We start from the raw sequence: 20,500 nt of genomic DNA, 5'->3' as shown, positions 1-20,500 counted from the left end.
AGTGAATTTCACAAAATATTATTTTATTAGTTGTTTATCGTTTACATTTTGAAAATACATCTAGATAATCTACTGAAACACCATTTAAATACACTTTAATTTAAACATATGCTGTTAAATAAATGTTTTTTTTTTTTTTTTGTAATATGTCAGTTATTTATTTTGGAATGGACGTTTGAAATTATTTCTTCCTTGATAGTATACTTATACTTACAGTGCTGTGAAAAAGTATTTGCATCTCTTACACATTTCTTACATCACATACTAAATAATTTTTTGATCTTCTTATACAACATAAAACAAAGGCAACCTGAATAAACACACAATACAGTTTTTATTTATTTATTTATTTCATTGAAGCAAAAAATTTATCCAATGCTTATCACCAATGTGAAAATCTAATTGCCCCCTTAAACTTAAAATCTGCTTGTGCCACCTTTAGCATCAATAACCGCAACCAAGAGCTTTTGATAACTGGAGATCAGTCTTTCACTTACTTCTAGGACTAGGACTTACTCCTATGCTTTGTATCATTGTCTTGCTGCATAATCCAGTTGTGCTCGAGTTTCAACTTACAGATTGAAGACCGGACAGTCTCCTTTAGGATTTTCTGGTAGAGAGCAGAATTCATGTTTCCCTCAATTATTGTAAGTTGCGCAGGCCCTGAAGCAGCAAAGCATCCCCACACCATCACACTTTCACCACCATGCTTGATCATAGGTATGATGTTCTTTTTGTGTAAATCCATGTTTGGAAGTCAGGGGTCCCGATACATCTGATGTAAGCCAAACAGTTACACTTTCCACTAGGGTTGCACAATTAATCGAATATCGATCGCGATTATGATTTTGACTGCCCATGATTAAATGAACATGATCGACCGCGATATTAACGTTTAAAGTTCGTCCTCTGCTAATAGAAAACTCCGCTGCAGATCAAATCAAGCACTTCCTACACTTAACGCCAATCACCTTAGAGTGGTGCAGGGATGACGTCATTTTGTAGTGCCAAAAACCCGAAACGGAGTTAGCATTTTAGACCTCGAGCTGCCAGCTTTGCTTCAAGCTCCAGTGCTTTTTGGGAGGAGAAATCATGACATTAACATGATGCTAAATGGCACTACAGAGGTTGTCGGGGACATTAAACGTCATCACACCGAACGGGAAAAAACTTTGCAGATGAACTCAGGGCTCTACAGTGCGACCATTTCACTTGCATTTGTGACTGAAAAGTATTTTGTGCGACTGTGAATAAATATTTATTCACACCGGTGCGAGTGACCTGTTCAGAGTTGTATAATACAATCGGGATAAAAACTACAACTCCAAAATGCATCTACACCGAGCAACAGTTACTTTCACACTGCTTTTCATCTCCTCAGTCAACCAAACAAGTGTGGAAATACTGCAAAGAAGTCATTATGATGACAAGAGTAACTCTGTACATCATCTGCTTCAACTTCCCGATCTGACAAACCGCCATCTTTTATTGATCCCGCAAAATGCCCTGAACTTGCACCTGCTCGTGTAGACACAGCGGCTTCGGGCGGAGTAAATTAATAATAATGCTAACGCTACAAGGTGGGTTTAATTCAAACTTCTTTATTATAAAATTCCTCACCAATCATAATCAAGAGTAGCAATTGTTCGGTCTGTAAACATACAGTACGCTGCCACTCTCCTTTACTAACTCTAATTCACTTCATTTAAACTCACGGTTGCCAGATATCACTAGAAAAGTCAACTCCAGTTTCCATGTTTGGATTTAAACCCCAAAAACACAATATTATCAGCAGACATGGCAACATTGTACTGGGGGAACCAATCTAAAACTGATAAACAAACAAAAATAAAACTACTAAAATGTAAAGACAGAAAATGTGCTTAGTTATAAATAAAGTATTTAATATAAAAATAGATATTATAATAACTTCATAAAATGTAAATAAAATAAGAAATGAAATAATGTTTAATTACTATGGGTTTCATTTAATATCAATTTGACATTAAGCTTAGTAAGCCATTTCCTTAGAAAGCTATTAGCCTTTTTCCTAATATGGATCATTTTTGTGTTAATCTACTTTTAATTAGGACTATTTATTGTTTTTAAGATATTTAAAAATAAATATTTTATGCATGTTTATTTATCAATTAACCAACAGTATTTTTCATCGCTATTATTTTAATTCAATTAACAGTGACCATGAGCAGAGAGCTTACATTTAACTGTTTATGATAGACCTCCTGATTAAAGTTTAAACAAAAAAAGATTGGTATCTGGATCGGTATCGGCTGTAAAAATCCATATCAGAGCATCAGTAATGAACACCATTAAACTAAAGCGCTTCCCATCTGACGGGTAAATGTACTCACCCAATCACATCCTATATAAGATTATTCAGATATATACACAATATACGCAGGGCGGTTCGAGAACTGACTCCAGCCCAGAACCATGACGGCGGAAAATATCTAATAGTGTAGCTTTAAATATATTTAAGAAGAGCAGACTTCAAACACTGAACATTGATGTTTATTATATTTATTTACAAGGTGGAACAGGTTAACGGTTGTTTTTTGCATACAGTCTGTAAAATTAACTGAAAATATTCAATTTAATTTAATAAATTAAAAATTAATTTGTCATGGCTCACACTATGTTCCTAAATTCTGTCATAATTGACCAGCTCAAGTTTTCTCATGCCTACTTGTGTTATATTGTGGCCTGAGAAAACGTAATAAATGTGAAAGTGCAATAAAAATATGTTGTCAATAAAATGAATTAATAATCGTGATAAATAATCGAGATCTCAATATTGATCAAAGTAATCGGGATTATAATTTTGGCCATAATCGTGCAGCCCTACTATCCACTCATCAAGCCACAGAACATTCTCCCAAAAGGTTTGAGGATCATCAAGGTGCGTTTGGGCAAAATTCAGATGAGCCTTAATGTTCTTCTGGGTTAGCACTGGTTTTCACCTCACCACTATTCCATGGATGTCATTTTTGCTCAGTGTCTTTATGATAGTGGAGTCATGAACAGTGACCTTTATTGATGCAAGAGAGGCCTGTAGTTCCTTTGATGTTGTCCTTGGCTCTTTTGTGACTTGCTGGATGAGTAGTTGCTGTGCTCTTGGAGGAATTTTGGAAGGTTGGTCACTTTTGGGAAGGTTCACTACTGTGCTGAGTTTTTCCATTTGGAGATAATGGCTCTCACTGTGGTTCTTTGGAGTCCCAGAGCCTTTGAAATAGTTTTGTAATCCTTCCCGGATTTATGTGTTTCAATCACCTTCTTCCTCATCATTTCTGGAATTTCTTTCAACTTTGGCATAGTGTGTTAATGAATAAGACCTTTTAACCAACTTCATGATGTTGAAAAAGTTCTATGTAAGTATTGATTTGATTGAACAAGGTTTGCAGTAATCAGACCTGGTTGCATCTAGTCTAGCTGAACACCATTATGAATACAATTTCATAGATTTGGGGAATTAGTAACTACAGGGGCAAATACAATTTCACACAGGTCCAGTTGGTATTGGATAACTTTTTTTTTTTAGCATTTAAAAACTGTAGCTATATTGTGTTTACTCAGGTTGCCTTTGACTTTGTTTTGATTTCTGAAACAATTTAGTATGAGATACACACAAAAACAGAAGAAATCAGGATGGGGCAAATACTGTACAGCACTGTACTTGTTAATAACCTTTTAAATAACATTTCATTTTACGTTTACCCACTTTGTAGATGCTCTAACCCAGAGATATCCAATCTTATCTGCAAAGGGCCGGTGTGGGTGCAGGTTTTCATTCTAACCAAGCAGGAGGCACACCTGATTCCACCTGTTTAATCAGTTTATCTTGGCTTTCAGTAGACTCAGGTGTGGCTTCTGCGTGGTTGGAACGAAAACCTGCACCCACACCGGCCCTTTGTGGATAAGATTGGACACCCCTGCTCTAACCCGTCCATTCATTCATCCATTTTCTGTACCGCTTATCCTACACAGGGTCATGGGTAGCCTGGAGCCTATTCCAGGGAACTCTGGGCACGAGGACACCCTGGCAATCCATCGCAGGGCGCAATCACACACACATTCACAGACTACAGACAATTTGGAAATGCTAATCAGCCTACAATGCTTGTCTTTGTACTGGAGGAGGAAACCAAAACACCCAGAGGAAAACTCCAGAGCACAGGGAGAACATGCAATCTACATGCACACAAAGCGGAGGTGGGAATCGAACCCCCAACCCTGGAGGTGCGAGGCAAACAGTTGATACAAAGCATCTAGTGAATCTTCAAGGATTCCAAATTTGAAAGACAAGTGCTAGAGTAATCCAGATAATGACCAATCAAGGTGTATAAACAATACAGAAGATAATCAGTAACAAAAATGATAGTTTCTAAATTAAATAAAGAATTTAAATGAAAATTAAACTTAAAAGATGTTGTGTTTTTAATTTTATGTTTTATACAAATCATGCTTTCATAGAAAGTCACTTATTTTTAGTAAAAGACAGTTTTAGTAAAATAATACTAAAAAGGAACTGCCATTATCATTTTATTTTGTCTACATCTAGACATCTAGAAATCCACAGATTTAAGAATATAAATTAGTCTAACAAATGTTTTGTAAAATAATCTTTATTAAAAGCATTACACATAAACACAATGGAGCTAAGCAATATCTGAATATCAAGACGGCTGGACTGGAACTAACTGTTGAATACAAATACATATTTTCTACTATAGCTAATAGCATAACTGCTGCAGAACCACACAGCTTTGCTGCACTTTCTCCTTCACAGTAATTTATAATTCTAAACCCCTGCATGGAAGTTTCAGTCAACCGATCCATAATCGCATACCTAATCCCATATCTTTTTACTATATCTTTTGATTACCTAAAAAAAAGACAGTCAATTTAATGCCTGTTAAATCAAAAGCATGATGAGTCACTTTCTATTTTAAATGTTTATCAGTTTTATAGTACTAAACTTTAACTCAGTGTTAGGTATGATTTTTATTCCTTATACCAAAGCTATGAAGACATAGTAATAAAATATGGTTAATTTAGCAATCAGGTTTTTTTCTACTTCGAGTTAATATTTATGAATTTATACTAACTAGTGCTATTATCTGTATATATCTGTATCTGTTTAGTGCTCAAAATATTAATTTCTGCTTTTCTATACAGATTTAAACCGGAAATTGAGAGTAGTCTGTTTTTATGTTAATCCTACCACTATACCACAGAAACACTGGATCAAACACTGAATCATTTGCAGAACCTAACTTTATTCAATTCAATTCCTCACCAAGATGTCCGTGGAACTTTCTGGCAAGTTTTCTATCTTATCTAATGTGACCGAGTTTGCAAGCTAACGATGTTTCACAATAACAACAACTTCTTCCCCAAATCAACAAACTGTTATTTAATCTGCAGTTGACAACAACAGCTATCTAATAATATTTGACCAGATTTAATTTAGTTTTTGGGTTTGTTACACTCCAGAAAGAATGTATTGTAAAAATGGGACACAATTACAGTGCTGCTGCAAGTCAAAATGGAGTCATTTAAACAGCATTTCATTATAATGCCTGTATGATTTTCTTTTAATTACATTGGAGAACATTCATTTAAGAATAATGAAAAACAAATGCAATGAACGTGCAAGATTAAAAATTTTGTTAAAATGAATTAAATGATTATTTTTGTGGAGAGCCTCACAGCAATATCCTACGCTGTCCACAGCGCACAGTCTGAGTGAGCTATTTGGAGCGGTGACTGAATATATGAAAGCATAGTATTTCTTTTGTTTGCACAATAATATGGTAGAAATGTAGGTTTATTTTGGAGCTCAGTAAGGCAGTCAAGGTAAAACGGAGTAGTTCATCTCTCATTAGTATAATGTAAGTGAACTTGCTCGTTTTTTAATTTATTTTTTTATTTAAAAAAAAAATTTTGTGAGCAGTTTTGCCAGGTTCAATGTATAATATCTACATATTGCAGATATATACTGCAGATCAGAAAAGTGTACCACTGTTAACTTGTCACTCCCCCCCAAAGTTTCAAGTCTATTTGTGTGGTATTTGAGTTGGGAATTTTGCAGAAAACCTGGCAACCCTCTCCAAGAACTTCAACAATCTGTTCTTTAAAACTCAACATTAAAGAGCACCTATTATGGTTTTGATACGTGCCTAATCTTGTTTTAAAGGTCTCATACAATAGATTTACATGCATCCAAGGTCAAAAAACTTTAATGTGCTCATAATTTAAACTGCAGCATTACCTTTTCCCCAGTGTCACAAATGACTCGTTCTATGATCCGTTCTAAACTCCTCCTTTCAGAGAGCATACTCTGCTCTGATTGGTCAGATGACCCAGTCTGTTGTGATTGGTCTACCACTGTCAGCATGTGTTGAAAAGGAAACACCCACTACCATAACGAGTTTCAGCTCCGTCTGTTCGCGAGCAGCCAATGAAAACCAGAGGCGGGTTTTTTTGTTACAAAACTATGTAGGTTAGTACAGGAAGTAAGTCTGGAATTACAAACAACTCGTTTAAGCTGTTCAGAATCGGTTCCTTCTTTTGGGAGTCAATAACTCCGTTTGTCCTGCGTTTAGATTTTTGAAACTTTGCAGACGTTTTTACATTCACAAACAGCTCTATAACACACTACATGAAATCTAATATTTGAAAAACCATAATAGGTGCACTTTAAAGTAAAAATCTCAATCTCAGTCCCTGAAGTTGCCAAGCTTTCTTAAAAAAGTGAATAATCCACCTGTGGTTTGTATCTGTATTCATTTAGGATGCATTATCTGTTCAATCTGAATAACGAATTCATATTTGGTTACACCCCTAATTTATACCAACAGAAAAGCAAACATAGCAACAGCACGACACTATGAGTTTGTATTGGATTGGTCCTGACTCCTCACAACCACCTATTCAGGGCTTCTCCAGCTGAATGTCATCTTCGTCATTGTTGATCACATCCTGGTACGGTCCTTGGACGAGAGAGCGCTGAATTTGATGATATGTTGAATTGCAGTCATCCAGATTTAGACCCTATAGATATAAATGAGTGTAAATTCCTCTTATTTATGTTCAAATCATCACCAGTTATTTCATGTCAGGCAAATAATAACATCACTGATCAATCACGTCACAAACAGAATTATGCAGCTCACATGAAATATTATGTTTACAAAATGAAATGTTTAGAGTTTATAAGCATATAATTAAATAGTGTAGTAATAGAGTTTATATGATGTCAACTGTAGAAAACTAAGCATTTTCTAACAGAAACTATTATAGTGCAATATATAAGTGAAAAAATGACATACCTCATAAATATTTTCTTCCTCTCTGCCCATTCTTTTCTCCAGCTTATTTAATCCCTTTGACTGTGTGAAAGAAAGAAAGATCCGAGTTAAAGACTTGTGAAGCTGACTTTAATAATTAAAAATCACTGAACCGATAACTGGTAACCAATAATTTGTCACAAAAAATTCAACTTTAATGGGATCCGAAGGAAATTTTTTTTTTGGCAACACAAATAAATAAGCAATAAATAATGTCCAGAAATAAGCAATATGTTATCAGGAAATAATGCAGCACACTACAAAAAATGACATTTTAGCAAGTGAAACTATCGTGAAAATATTTTAAAATTTGTAATATTCTGTAATATGAGATTACCAAACAAATATATTTAAATTTATTGAATTATATTTTTAAATAGCTTGCTTTCAGATGCTTTTGCTCATTATATATATAATTTATATAATTTATATTATATATATATAATTTAGCTTTAAAAAAAACAAGTATCTGCCAAGTATCTGCCAATACAACATTAAAATATGCAGTTATATACTATATATGGTAAAAGTATAAATCATACTATATACATATGATATATCACACTGGAAATCTGGAATTTAAACAGAAGGTTTTATAATTTTTATATTTAAAATGATGAAAGTAAATGTTCAATATCCTGAATATTTAATATTCTGCACTATTTCTAGGTCCCGATTTTAAAATGTAAGCAAAATGTGTGATATTCACCATATTAACTGCTTTGTACAGATTTTCCTCATGCCTAATCTCTTCTACTGAAGCATGTGTTCAGACGAACGTTTGATGGATTTGATCTAAAATGGATCATAAGGTTTTGCACAAACTTGTGGAGTCCATGCCAGCTCGAGTGCTCACTGTCATTAAAGCAACAAGTGGACATAACGAATACTAAGGAACTCTGAAGTTCATGTACATATTTCAGAGATTCTGCTCTCCACTCAATATAATATAATTTCTAATATAATTAGTAATAAAAATGTTATTAAATTAGAAAAGAATGCAAAATAGAAGCAGTTTCACTAGTGCTCTCAAGCTCATATTAAGTTATATGTTAGCCTAGCTACATTTATTAGCACACGCCCCAGCCAGTCTTTACATTAGTGTGCGTTTAAATGCAAGATCCTCATTATACCCATTTTTATAACATCACACTCACGAGTGTTTTAAACAGGATCATGTGATCTTAAAGCAAACTGTTTGTGGTGTTGGCTGAGAATTGAGAATTTTTCAGAGTTAGTTAAATAGTATAAAGTTTTGGTTAACCTACACTGTGTACAAAAAGACAATGTTCTTTATTAATACTTTGTAAGTCATGCTATTAATTAACGTGCTATTAATTAAGATATTATACCACAGTGATATTAAATTCTATTAAATCATAAGGTGTTTTAAAAAAATAATTTTTAAAATTCTAAAATAATTAAATATATAATTTTAAAGTTAATTAATTATAACAGCACGACTGTCACATTAATGATGGTTTTACATCAATGAACTCGTTCTAATACATCATCGTTTCTATGATAACAGCTCATACACTGGGACTTGTATAGTGGAGGCTCCGCATAACTAAGTCTAATAATATATGTTATTATTAAACATTATTTAATGAAGAAAAACTTGTACTCATTGCTAAGTTTTCTGTTCAGCGATATATATTTAACATTTATGGAAGGACTCTCCAGTGTTAGAGTCAGGGTATGCTTTCTGGTTTCGTACTAACATGACAAACTGTGTTTTTACCTCAAGATAGAGAGAAAAGGGAGGCAGGTGAGGGAACAACTGTTTCTAACATTAAATGGAACTATAAATGGTTAAAATCACAATGTGTCATTCATTAATACGTTAAAAATTGTAATCACTAACACTAAATTCATCATTATGCAGGTGTGGGAAAATATAGGTATTGCATCAATAACATACTCAGTTAAAAGTATGGTGGCAAAGACCTACTCGTGTAAAAGTCAGAGAATATTTAAAAACATTTCAACATAATCAGTGATTATGTTGAATCGGTGATTAAAGTAAGCATTTCTGACTGATTTCTGAGCTGATCACAGGTTCATTATGCCTGATGACAAGCTAATTCGCTAAGCCATGGGTTATAAGGAAAAAATTCTGCTAGCTCAGACAAACTTCGAATTTGACGTGTGTTAGCTAATGTTTACTCTAATAACCTTTTTGGGAATTAATTCTCAATTAATTAGGCACATTAGCAACAAAAACAAAACTTAATTAACTAGCAACTTTAAGAAGCTAGGTCATCTAATAAACTAATGTAATGTACAAAACTCAACTAGCTAGCTAATTTAATAAGCTAAAATTTAACTCTGTGATTTAAGATGATTTAAAGTTAACAAACATTAACACACTCCTTCAGGTTTGATGGGAAATTTTAAAGACCATTATTGATTTTTTTTTCTCATCCTATAAGAATCCATAACTCTAGCAAATGACAACACCTTATTAAGAAACTGGAACTTGAATGTGTCAGTAAATAGAAGTATTCAATATCAACAATATTTGCGTAAAGTACAAATCTTCCAAAATAGTGTACAAGTACAGTAATAAAGACCAATTGCTGAAGTATTTTCCACCCACGTCATTATGTATTTGTGAAATAGTAAAATTCTACCAATTTTTTTTTACATGATAAATATATGAGTCCATGTGTAAAACCTTGCAGATGAGCATGGTGCCAGGAAGCAGCACAAGCAGCAGCAGCAGAACACCTTCAGCAGTGATGATGCTGTTCTTACTCCTCTCATTGATGTTCAGGATCATGTGTATGGGCACTAATGAGGAACATAGATTAGGTTATATCTCTATATATTATGAATAGCAAACTTCCTTCTCAAACTCAAAAGCAGAACTGCTTCCTTTGAACAATCTCACAGGGAACTGGTACAATCATTAATATAATTCTCTGAAATATTTCTATCAAATATAGTTTTCACACACTTTCTACAGGGTTGTATGTGCTAAAGAGGATTAAATACAGAACTCAATATTATTTATTATTTTATAACATTGACTATAAAATGATAAATAATGTTGAGATTCTACCATTGACTGTCTATTTTGATTCAACTATAACTATGGCAAATCAAATAGTACAAGTGTAGTACAATAAAATATTAATGTTGGCATGAGAAGACAAATATAAACACAAAACAGAACTTTAAACAATTTCCCACTCACCGTATACTTGTAAAAAGGTGCCCGGTGTAGTGACCTTGTTGCCTGATTCTGTTAGAATGCATTGATACAGACCTGTGTCATTCAGCACAATGTCTTTTAGTATCAGTATTTTACAGTGCTGATTGTCTGTATCCCTTTGGTCAAGTTCCACTCGAACATTTGTCTGATTCATAAAAGTATGTTTAGTGGTGTTCCTGGAAGTCATAACAATCTGAATCCAATGATTCTTCACATCCGCAATGCCAGTATAACAGCAACTCATACTTGCTGTCTGCGAGATGGCGAGACGTAAGCTGGGAACGTCAAATCCCGGTTGTATTTTGGGAGAAGTGGCAGCATTGGCAGCAGCTTAAGAAAAAGATGTATTAAAAAAAAAAAAAAAGTTTACTTCATTTTACTTTATGTAAACTGTTGGTGATATATATATATATATATATATATATATATATATATATATATATATATATATATATATATATATATAAAAAATATAAATAATACACACACAAACACACATATATACATACTTTTTCAGACTGTATTTTAAAGATAATTTTGTAAAATCCAAATAAACTTTAGAGATCCTTATTGGAAAGGGTTTAAACATTGTTTTTCATGCTTGTTCAGTGATCCATAAACAATTATTGCACATGCACCTGTGGAACAGTCCTTAAGACACTAACAGTTTACAGGCGGGAGAAAATTAAGGTCACAGTTACAATAACTTAAGACACTAAAGAGGCCTAAGACAGTGCTACAGGGAGACAGGAAGGACAGCTGATCGTCCTTGCAGTGAAAAATGACATTATTCTATTTCTGTTTGTCAAATGTCTGTGAATCTTCTTCAGTTGTTGAATCTTTTCATGTTCATACAAATATTTATACATGTTAAGAAATTTGCTGGAAATAAAATCAGTTGAATGTGAGAGGATGTTTTTTCTTTTTTGCTGAGTATATATATATATACACACACACACATATACACACACACACACACACACACACACACATATATATACCATGTGACATGGTTTTGTATATATAATTCAATCAGCCATTCATGTACCAGCAGTACAACTAAAGATAAATTAACTCTACTGTTTCGGTGAACCTGTGCCCACGGTTGCCTCAGATTCCACTTCCTGGCTTACAGAAGAGAAAACCAGTGTGGTCTTCTGTTATTGTTGCCCATCTGCCTCAAGGTTCGACATGCCTTTCTGCTCGCAACAATTGTACAGAGAGGTTATCAGAGTTACTGTAGTCTGTCCGTCAGCACACACATGGCCATCTCCTCTGCCATCTCTCATCAACATCTGCAGAAATGCCACTCACTGGATGTTTGAGTTTTTTGCACCATAACTCTGTTATGGAGACTGCTGTGGGTGAAAATCCCAGGAGATCAGAAGTTTCTGAAATATTCAAACCAGCCTGTCTGGCACCAACAACCATGGCACAGTCTAAAGTCACTGAGATCACATGTTCTCCTCATTCTGAAGTTTGATCTGAACATTAACTGATGCTCTTGACTTGTATCTGTTTGATTATATGCATTGAGCTGCTGCCACATGATTAGTTGCTTGGATAACTGCATGAATGAGCAGGCGTACCTAATAAAGTAGCCAGTAAGTGTATATAGCTACTGTGTATAGACTTCCCCTTCCTGGCATCAAGCTAATTAACCACAAAGACCATTTTTTTTCTGTTATCTTTAATAAGGCTGCCAGTAATTCTGGTCCTGACTAATATAATATATACATACACACAGAGATAGGAAACCAAGTAAAACTGGCTTTAGCAGGAGATAAGCTCCAGTGAAGCCAAAACAGTCACAGGTGTCTGTTGCAAATAAGATAAAGGCAAAATTAACGAACTAATACATTTATGGCTAATGTGAGGTTTTCTCCTTTTACATGATACAAATCTGAACATTAGCTCTGCTAATGTTTACAGTGTATATACATGTATAATAATACAATTTAGAAGAATAGAATTATTTTGTATGTCAGTGAAAATGACTACTTATTGTCATATCTATAGTTTGTATGTAATAATACAAGAACATTTAGGAGTTTTGGTGAAATAACTATTTGGCGAAAAATCTGCATGTTTAATATTGCTTTATTTGAAATAATATATATTTTTTCTATCAGTTATGTTGTACCATGGAGTAGAGTATAGGGTTTAGAATGGGTATATTTTTAATTGGTCAGATTTAATCAAACAATCTTTACCAGATAATAGTCTGAATCTATTATTCAGAAATCACGTATCAAGTAAGCAATCTGACCTTCTGGCATTCTATAAAACACACAATGTACAGCCATAATAGAGGAACACTTATAATCATAGACCGGTTTACTTATAAGAGGATTTTATCTATACCACATCCAATATCTTGTCTATAGTTTAATAACTTGTAAAAAGTAGTGTATTGAAGTGCAATTTTTAAAAGAATAATTAACATGGAAAATACATACTTCTAGCACTTTACATACTGAATAAAGTCTTTTAGAACAACTTAACAATTTAAGTGTATTTAAATTGCAATTGAGATGTTTACATATGCATTCAGTTGTGTGGGTTTTTTAAAACCTAACTTGCTCTCAAATAGAAGTACATTTACTCCAGTGCTACTTATACTGCAACTAAAACACACTGTAGCACATTTCAAATTATGTTTTGTGTGTTGAGAAATAGTCATTTAACTGTACTTCTATGACATAAATGCAATTTAAATGTTTTTTGTTTTTTTTTAAAGATACTTCAAGATACTTTGAAGCATGCTTGAAGTGTAGTTCCATGCAACATAGTATTTAAAGGTATTATAACAGTTATCATTTAAGGTATTACTTTAAAATATACATTTTGAAAGTACAGGAAGTGAAAAGGGTACTTTAAATATTCTTTACATACTTGGCAAGGGAAGACACAGATCTTGTGTGTTTAATAAATTTAAAAAAAACAAACAAAAACATTTTAAACACCTTAAAGTGCATGAATAGATGACAGTTAAAGACGGCGTAACTTAAATGCGCACTACATTTAATTTCCCAGGTTAGAGATGAATATTAATGCTACAAATGATGTGCCTTTGAGCGAACCACTCCAGTGACAAGCCATATACAATTTAGTGCCATTTTTGTCTGAGAATATGTGACCCTAATAAAAACGGGGGAGAAAAGCACAAATTGTGTAATATATAAGGTGCTTACCTGCCAAGAAACAAAACAAGAACACAAATCTTGCCTCCATCGTCTATGAAGTTGAGCAAGCAGGTGCAATAAAATGGCCTCCTAACATCTGTTGACACTTTGATACTGTCGCATTTCTTCGTTCACTCCCACCCATTCTTATTTTCCCTGCCCACTGTTCCATCTTTCTTCTTCTCATAAATGATTTCTACTGCTCTCTCTGTTTCACACCCATTCTTTGTAAATACATCAGTCATTGAAAATTTTAGCAATTGTTGAAATCATTTATTTAAAAAAAAAAAGAAAAAAAAAAGAGAGAGAACAGGAAAATTACAGTAGTAATAAAATGTACCTCAATGATTTCAAAGTATCTTACATGATAAAAACCAAAGCACAAATACACAGAATAGTTCTTGCTTTAATCAGGGGTAGCTGTGACAGTGTGACAATACCCCTAAAATATACATAGTACTACACTGAGGAGGCAGAGCCAAAAAATATGAAGTTTACTGTGCTAAAATGGTCATGAAATATCATTTTACAACTCTGTAGGTAAAAGAATATTTGGTTCAGCATAGAAAAAGAAACACAAAATATAAGGAGTCAGAAGTTGAATTTAAAAACAGTGCACAATGTGAGAGACAGCAATAAACTGCCACTAGACCCTTTAGATGTGGAACTGAAACTTGAGCAGATTTGCCTTACTGATGGTGAAAAAGAGGAAGAGTGCCACTAGGTTCTCTACACAGCCACTGAGCCAGAACAAAGAAATAGAAGACTAAATTCTTTGCATAATCCACCCTGCATTATAAATAGCATTGTACATTAAAAAAAAATACAAACGTGTGTCTTAGCTAAACATCATAAAAGTACACTATGGCGTGAGAGTGAAAGCAAGGTTAATTAAATCTCTCTTCTTCTGAGTACAATGTCGTGTATGGCCACAAGCCACAACAAAGTCCATTTTTATCCCTCTACCCTTGTACAATTGGGTGCTTTTTGTGAGGTCCTGGTGCAAATGTTATATAATAATGATAGGCACTACCTACGGTTAAAGTTTTCCTATGGTATTTGGTAGTTGCATAATTACATTAATAATTGAATTCGGAAGGAGCGCTAGCAATAGCGACAAAAATACATACGCATTGTTGACGAACATTGCCCGCAAACTCTGATGGGCATGTTCTCTTTGCTTTCCACATAAAGAAATCACATACTCCGTGTTTTGGTCAACACTTATAACCTGAAAGTCTACAAAGTCCATTTATGGTAAAATACAGGTCAAAAACATACAGCTGAAGATAGCACTATTACAACTAATATGCAGCTATCTATTTTATTTATATTTACCAACAGTGTGGTTGAATTCTCAATTGAGACTGGTCAGAAGGTGTTGAATTAAACGCTATACAGTATACTGTATCGGGGAGCACAGTGGCTTTGTGGTTAGCATGTTTGCCTCACACCTCCGGGGTTGGGACTTCGATTCCCACCTTAGCCCTGTGTGTGCGCGGAGTTTGCATGTTCTCCCCGTGCTCCTGGGTTCTCCAGTTTCCTTCCCCAGTCCAAAGACATGCGTTGTACGCCGACTGGCATCTCTACATTGTCCATAGAGTGTGAATGTGTGATTGTGCCCTACAATGGGTGGGCACCCTGTCCAGGGTGTGCCCTGCACTGTGCCCAGAGTTCCCTGGGATAAGCTCTAGGCTCCCTGTGTAGGATAAGCAGTATGGAAAATGGATGGATGGAGCACTGCTTTGACAATAGTTCTGGCTGTGACATAAATTATAGCTTTATATTAATGTCTTTGTTCGAATAAGTTATTGTTTCTATAATAACAGCTCATACACAGGGGCATACAATGGGATGCTGCACATAATCTAATCCTAATAATAAACAGATTAAAATATGTGTTGTTTACCAATGAGTTTGTACATTCTAATTTCTAGGTAACAGGACAAATTTCAGACTGTTTTTTTGTCTAATTAACTTTAAGCTCGCTAGTGAGGGAATTACCGTTTATAACCGCTATAACAATCAATAACAGGAATGAACCTCTCTCACAGACGTTCCATAACATTAAACTGTTTAGAATTAAACATTCAAATGAAATTGCAATCGGAAATTTCTGTGGTATAAGCAGAATAACACACTCCACTTCAGAGCATTGCACAGCTTCAGAGTAGATTATTTTTGTATAACAGCACAGTCTGAAGTGCATTATTACTTACATAGACCAGGCTAATATCATTATTACAGTTCATATGAAATTAGCTAATATATTTGTATTTATAAAACAGCGCTGCTGAATTCTCGATTCTGATGATGCCAATAAAAACATCAACTACTTTAGATTGTCCTTTATGAGTGTATGTAAGTTAAACCTAATAATAAATTGATAAAATAAAATCCCTAAAAATATGTTTATATTTAGCAAAGAAACATATAATCATTGATAGGTTGATATAAATAAGGAGACATTAACTTTTATGGAAGGAGTCTCCAGTGTTAGCTTTGCGTTCTCTTCTTTACATAATCCATTTATGAGATTGATCTATATATGTGTATAGAACATAAGAAAGGGATGTAAGTGCATTTTAATTTTGTCCTCCATGCTAATCTTGCATATACTTACATAAGTAAAAGCTAAATAATTCTTATCAGATCTCGCCATTAGATTTACTGTTATAAACGTGCTTCATAGGTCCTCTTTGGTCTGAAACCAATTCATGTGACAGGTAGCGAGGCTACCCTTTATACATTATTTCAAGAAAAATCACTACTTTGCATCTGCTCTGACAATTATGCATAGACATTAAAACACACCTTCTAAAGAGCAGATCGTCAAGAATTTGAATTAATCAAGGTGACTCGCATGCACATACACTCACTCACTCAAACATGCTAAAGACAGAATACAGCTACGGTGACCATGTGACGATAGCTAAGATGCTTGTGTAACTGCTGCACTATGATATAAACAACACCTGTGGCTTAGCGTGAGGAACTCCATTTCCACACAAATATTTCCAGACTCCATGTCACACTTAAGCATATACATATAAGCATATGCATATCAGCAGATTTCAACCCAGTTTCACTTGGCATTATTCTACAAAATCAATCCCCTTCCTCACCACGTCTCTCCAACTTTTAACCCTCGTCTTTGCTTCACGTGCGCTCAAGAGCTGTTCTTTCAAAACACACATAGATGAGTATATTTTTTTCTATCCTGACCATCTGCATTTTGGGCCAGGAGTTCTGCATAAAATAAACACACACACACAAACACATGCAAGCGCACACACACACTCACAACTAAACAGTCTCTTTTTTCTCTCTCCTTCCTGTCAGCGACTCTTTCAGCACATCACTGGGTTGGGGCTACAGACAATCTGCAAAGAAGAAAAGAGGATTGAAGCTTATGAATGCAGTTTAGAAATTAGGAAATGCCAACCTCAATGAAGGATTTAATGATCTAACACAGTGCATTGTCTAATCATTCACCCGCCTTGGCCTTCCGCATGGCATTGGTTACGTTTACATGCAGCCTAATAATAAGTTAATAATCAGACTGATGACTTAATCAGAATAAAGCATGTTCGTGTGCACATCTCAGTCGGAAAAGAGTAAACTGATTGAGGCCCATCCGAACGAAGTTTCTATCCAGTCGAATGTGGTGGGTAATCTTTTAAATTATCTGTTAAATAGAAGAATAACAGACATGTAAACATCCTGTGTACTTTCACTGTCTAAACCAGCCAATTCCTTCTGCACGTGTTTCAGTCACAAACCACCGCATGAATGCAGACATGAACTCAGATCATGGTGCAGATTTTAGTCTGTTTAAAATAATTGTGAGGTTGACATTCTGAGGCTGATGCAGGACACAAATTGACTTCAATCAAGTTACACATTTAATATTTGCCAGAAATTCAAAGAGGATGAGGAACGCATGCAAAAATAAGGGTTAAAAAATGAAAAGCTACACCTCCACAACCAACCTGTCTAGTCCTTCTCGTTACTTTTAAAATATATTTGGATTAATGCGATTAAAAGTATAAGTCCATACAAATTCAAACATTTAAGCACTTATTTTTGAGATATTGCACTACCAAGAATTTCCGAATGACGGACTGAGACACAGACTGATGGCAAATATTTTACACAGAAGAAAACAAAGGAAGTTATTGAAGAAAAACTATTTCATTTGAACTTGAGCCCATTTGCATAAAATCCAAAATCTAATCAGTTTGTCTGCTGGTTACAATTATAATTCCATAGAAATACTACAAACATTCAACCACTCGTTATTCAGATATCGTGCTAACAAGAATAGTGGATGGGCACAGAGACACGTATAGACACCCTTCAGTAGGTGGTGGAGGAAAAACAAATGCTTTAAATATTGAGGACAGAAGATGCGTAAAGACATTACACTGATGGATAATGTGTGCATTTTATGTTATTTTCAACAAGCAGAGCAGCTTTGTTCCTGAATGCTGAATAAGTCAGAAACGCTAAACAACTTTATTGTAGTCGCTGATTATCTCGCTGTCTGTTTAATAATCATGCTGGGATGAGGTTTTGCTGAGACAGGAAATAAGTTAAAACACAAGCAGCGAAATTCAAAAGTTGAATGCGCTGACTGGACTCACACTCCTCCTTGTTGTTAGTAAACCCCACTGTTTGCACGTGCATAACTTTGGATTGGATTACATAACATAATGCATATTAGGACTACAACAACTAATCAATAAAATCGACAATTAAAACAATCGACAAGAATTTCATTATGGATTAGTTGGGTCTGTGACATCACTGTGGATAACCCCGTCAGTGACATCACTCTTATTCTATGAATAAAACACGTGAAAAACAGTGGAGGTCACAGAGTGAGCTGCTGCAGGAAAAGTGCATGATCCAACATGAGAATGTTTTATATTAAACGCTTCAAACAAACTCGTAAGTGTATTAACGTGGCTTGTCGTGTCAGCTGCTGCGACAGATGCGTGTGATAATTGTGTTCCAGATGCGTTTTCTTTAGCGCAGAAATGGCATTTTTACTTTATATCCTTATCTGTAAATGTTAGAAATTCACGCCAGTATTTCCATTTTACATAAAGACTCGTCCTGACAGCAAGCAAGTCTCCGTTAAACTTCACTGAATGAGCACGAGTCCACGCATACGCATGAAACAGCGCACGATAGAAAGGAAACGCAATAACTCTGACTAGAATATTCATTTTGATCAAATATGTTGTTTAATGCTATATTTATCTATATTTAGAAACAAAAGTAATAGTGTTTATGAGAGCAGTAACCGTAATGGGGTTACAACATGTAATTATATAGAAATGTAAGAAGTGTCCTACATTTACAGAATAAAGCAACGTTACTAACCCTAAATCCTTTGCAAAATATACAGCATAGCCAGCAGATACATTTGATACCATTTTCATAGCCTTCAATTTGCACAATGTTTGAAGGACAACATCAGGCAGAATGTGAAAGAACGTTTTTTTTCGAAAAAAAAAATACAGAAAATAAAAACTGGCCTTTTAATCCAGCTAATCGAAGAAATAATCGACAGATTAACTGATTATAAAAATAATCATTAGTTGCATCCCTAATGCATATAAATGAAAAATTTCAGAACTAATTAATTCAGATTGTGAAAATCTTTACATGTAAACCACTGACTTGTAAATCACTGAAAAACACAAAGTACAGTGGTGCTTGAAAGTTTGTGAACCCTTTAGAATTTTCTATATTTCTGCATAATGAAAAACGCCATTTGGCTAATTCTGGCACATTTACAGTCATTTTCATTAATGTACACTGGCCCTGTAAATAAAAAAAATAAAATAAATAAATAGACCTAAAACATAATCAGATTTTCAGACAAGTCCTAACTAAAAAGTAGATAAAGAGAACCTTGACTCATTCCTCAGTACAGAACCGCTTCAACTCTGGGATGTTGGTGGTTTCCTCAATGAACTGCTTGATTTGGGTCCTGTCACAACATTTTTGGTGGATTAAGGTCAGGTCTTTGACTTGGCCATTCCAAAACATTAAATTATTCTTCTTTAACCATTCTTTGATAGAATGACTTGTGTGCTTAGGGTCTTTGTATTGCTGCATGAACCACTTTCTCTTGAACCACTTTCTCAGATCACGGAAAGATGTCCTGGCATGTCCTTTAGAATTCGCTGGTATAATTCAGAACTCATTGTTCCATCAGTGATGTCCAGGCCCAGAAGCAGTAAAACAGGCCCAAACTGTGATACTACCATAACCATATTTCACAGATGGGATAAGGTATTAACCATATTAAACATAACCATATTTCACAGATGGGATAAGGTATTAACCATATTAAACATAACCATATTTCACAGATGGGATAAGGTATTAACCATATTTCACAGATGGGATAAGGTATTAACCATATTAACCATATTTCACAGATGGGATAAGGTATTAACCATATTAACTACAACCATATTTCACAGATGGGATAAGGTATGCTGGAATGCAGTGTTTTCCTTTCTCCAAACATAACGTTTCTCATTTAAAACACAAATTCTATTTTGGTTTCATCTATCCACAAAACATTTTTCCAACAGCCTTCTGTCTTGTCCATGTGATTGTTAGCAAACTGCAGAGAGGCAGCAATGTTCTTTTTGTAGAGCAGTGACTTACTCCTTGGAACCCTGCCAAGCATACCACTGTTG

The 20,500-nt window shown here is 34.6% G+C and overlaps 2 protein-coding genes across 5 annotated transcripts in view; both read right to left on the bottom strand.

The window, feature by feature from the left end:
* Positions 1–4,627: 4,627 nt before the first annotated feature.
* On the bottom strand, positions 4,628–16,375 carry cd79a (CD79a molecule, immunoglobulin-associated alpha). The gene is made up of 5 exons (XM_053612107.1): positions 13,785–16,375; positions 10,573–10,920; positions 10,051–10,166; positions 7,353–7,412; positions 4,628–7,074 (listed from the first exon to the last, which is right to left on the bottom strand). Exons 1-5 carry the CDS (start codon positions 13,822–13,824, stop codon positions 6,955–6,957), a joined length of 684 nt encoding a protein of 227 aa, XP_053468082.1. The 5' UTR covers positions 13,825–16,375; the 3' UTR covers positions 4,628–6,954.
* Positions 16,376–16,762: 387 nt separating this feature from the next.
* The window catches only part of arhgef1b (Rho guanine nucleotide exchange factor (GEF) 1b), a 48,903-nt gene continuing 45,165 nt past the window's right edge, over positions 16,763–20,500 (bottom strand). For all 4 annotated transcript variants that reach the window (XM_053612082.1, XM_053612083.1, XM_053612084.1 and 1 more), the window contains one exon: positions 16,763–17,158. The gene's annotated coding sequence lies outside the window, so the exon portion shown is untranslated. The remainder of the gene's footprint in view (positions 17,159–20,500) is intronic.

This window comes from Ictalurus furcatus, chromosome 23 (genome assembly GCF_023375685.1).
Source record: "Ictalurus furcatus strain D&B chromosome 23, Billie_1.0, whole genome shotgun sequence".
Classification (NCBI taxonomy): Eukaryota; Metazoa; Chordata; class Actinopteri; order Siluriformes; family Ictaluridae; genus Ictalurus; species Ictalurus furcatus.
Note: the sequence above shows the minus strand (reverse complement) of the source record. Positions and strands in the feature narration are given on the sequence as shown.

Excerpts from the sequence above, each read along its gene's own strand:
- cd79a (XM_053612107.1), bottom strand. The coding sequence starts at position 13,824 with ATGGAGGCAAGATTTGTGTTCTTGTTTTGTTTCTTGGCAG. Across the intron at positions 10,921-13,784 it reads CTTGTTTTGTTTCTTGGCAG|CTGCTGCCAATGCTGCCACT; the intron begins GTAAGCACCTTA and ends CTTTTTCTTAAG. Across the intron at positions 7,075-7,352 it reads AGGAAGAAAATATTTATGAG|GGTCTAAATCTGGATGACTG; the intron begins GTATGTCATTTT and ends TTATATCTATAG.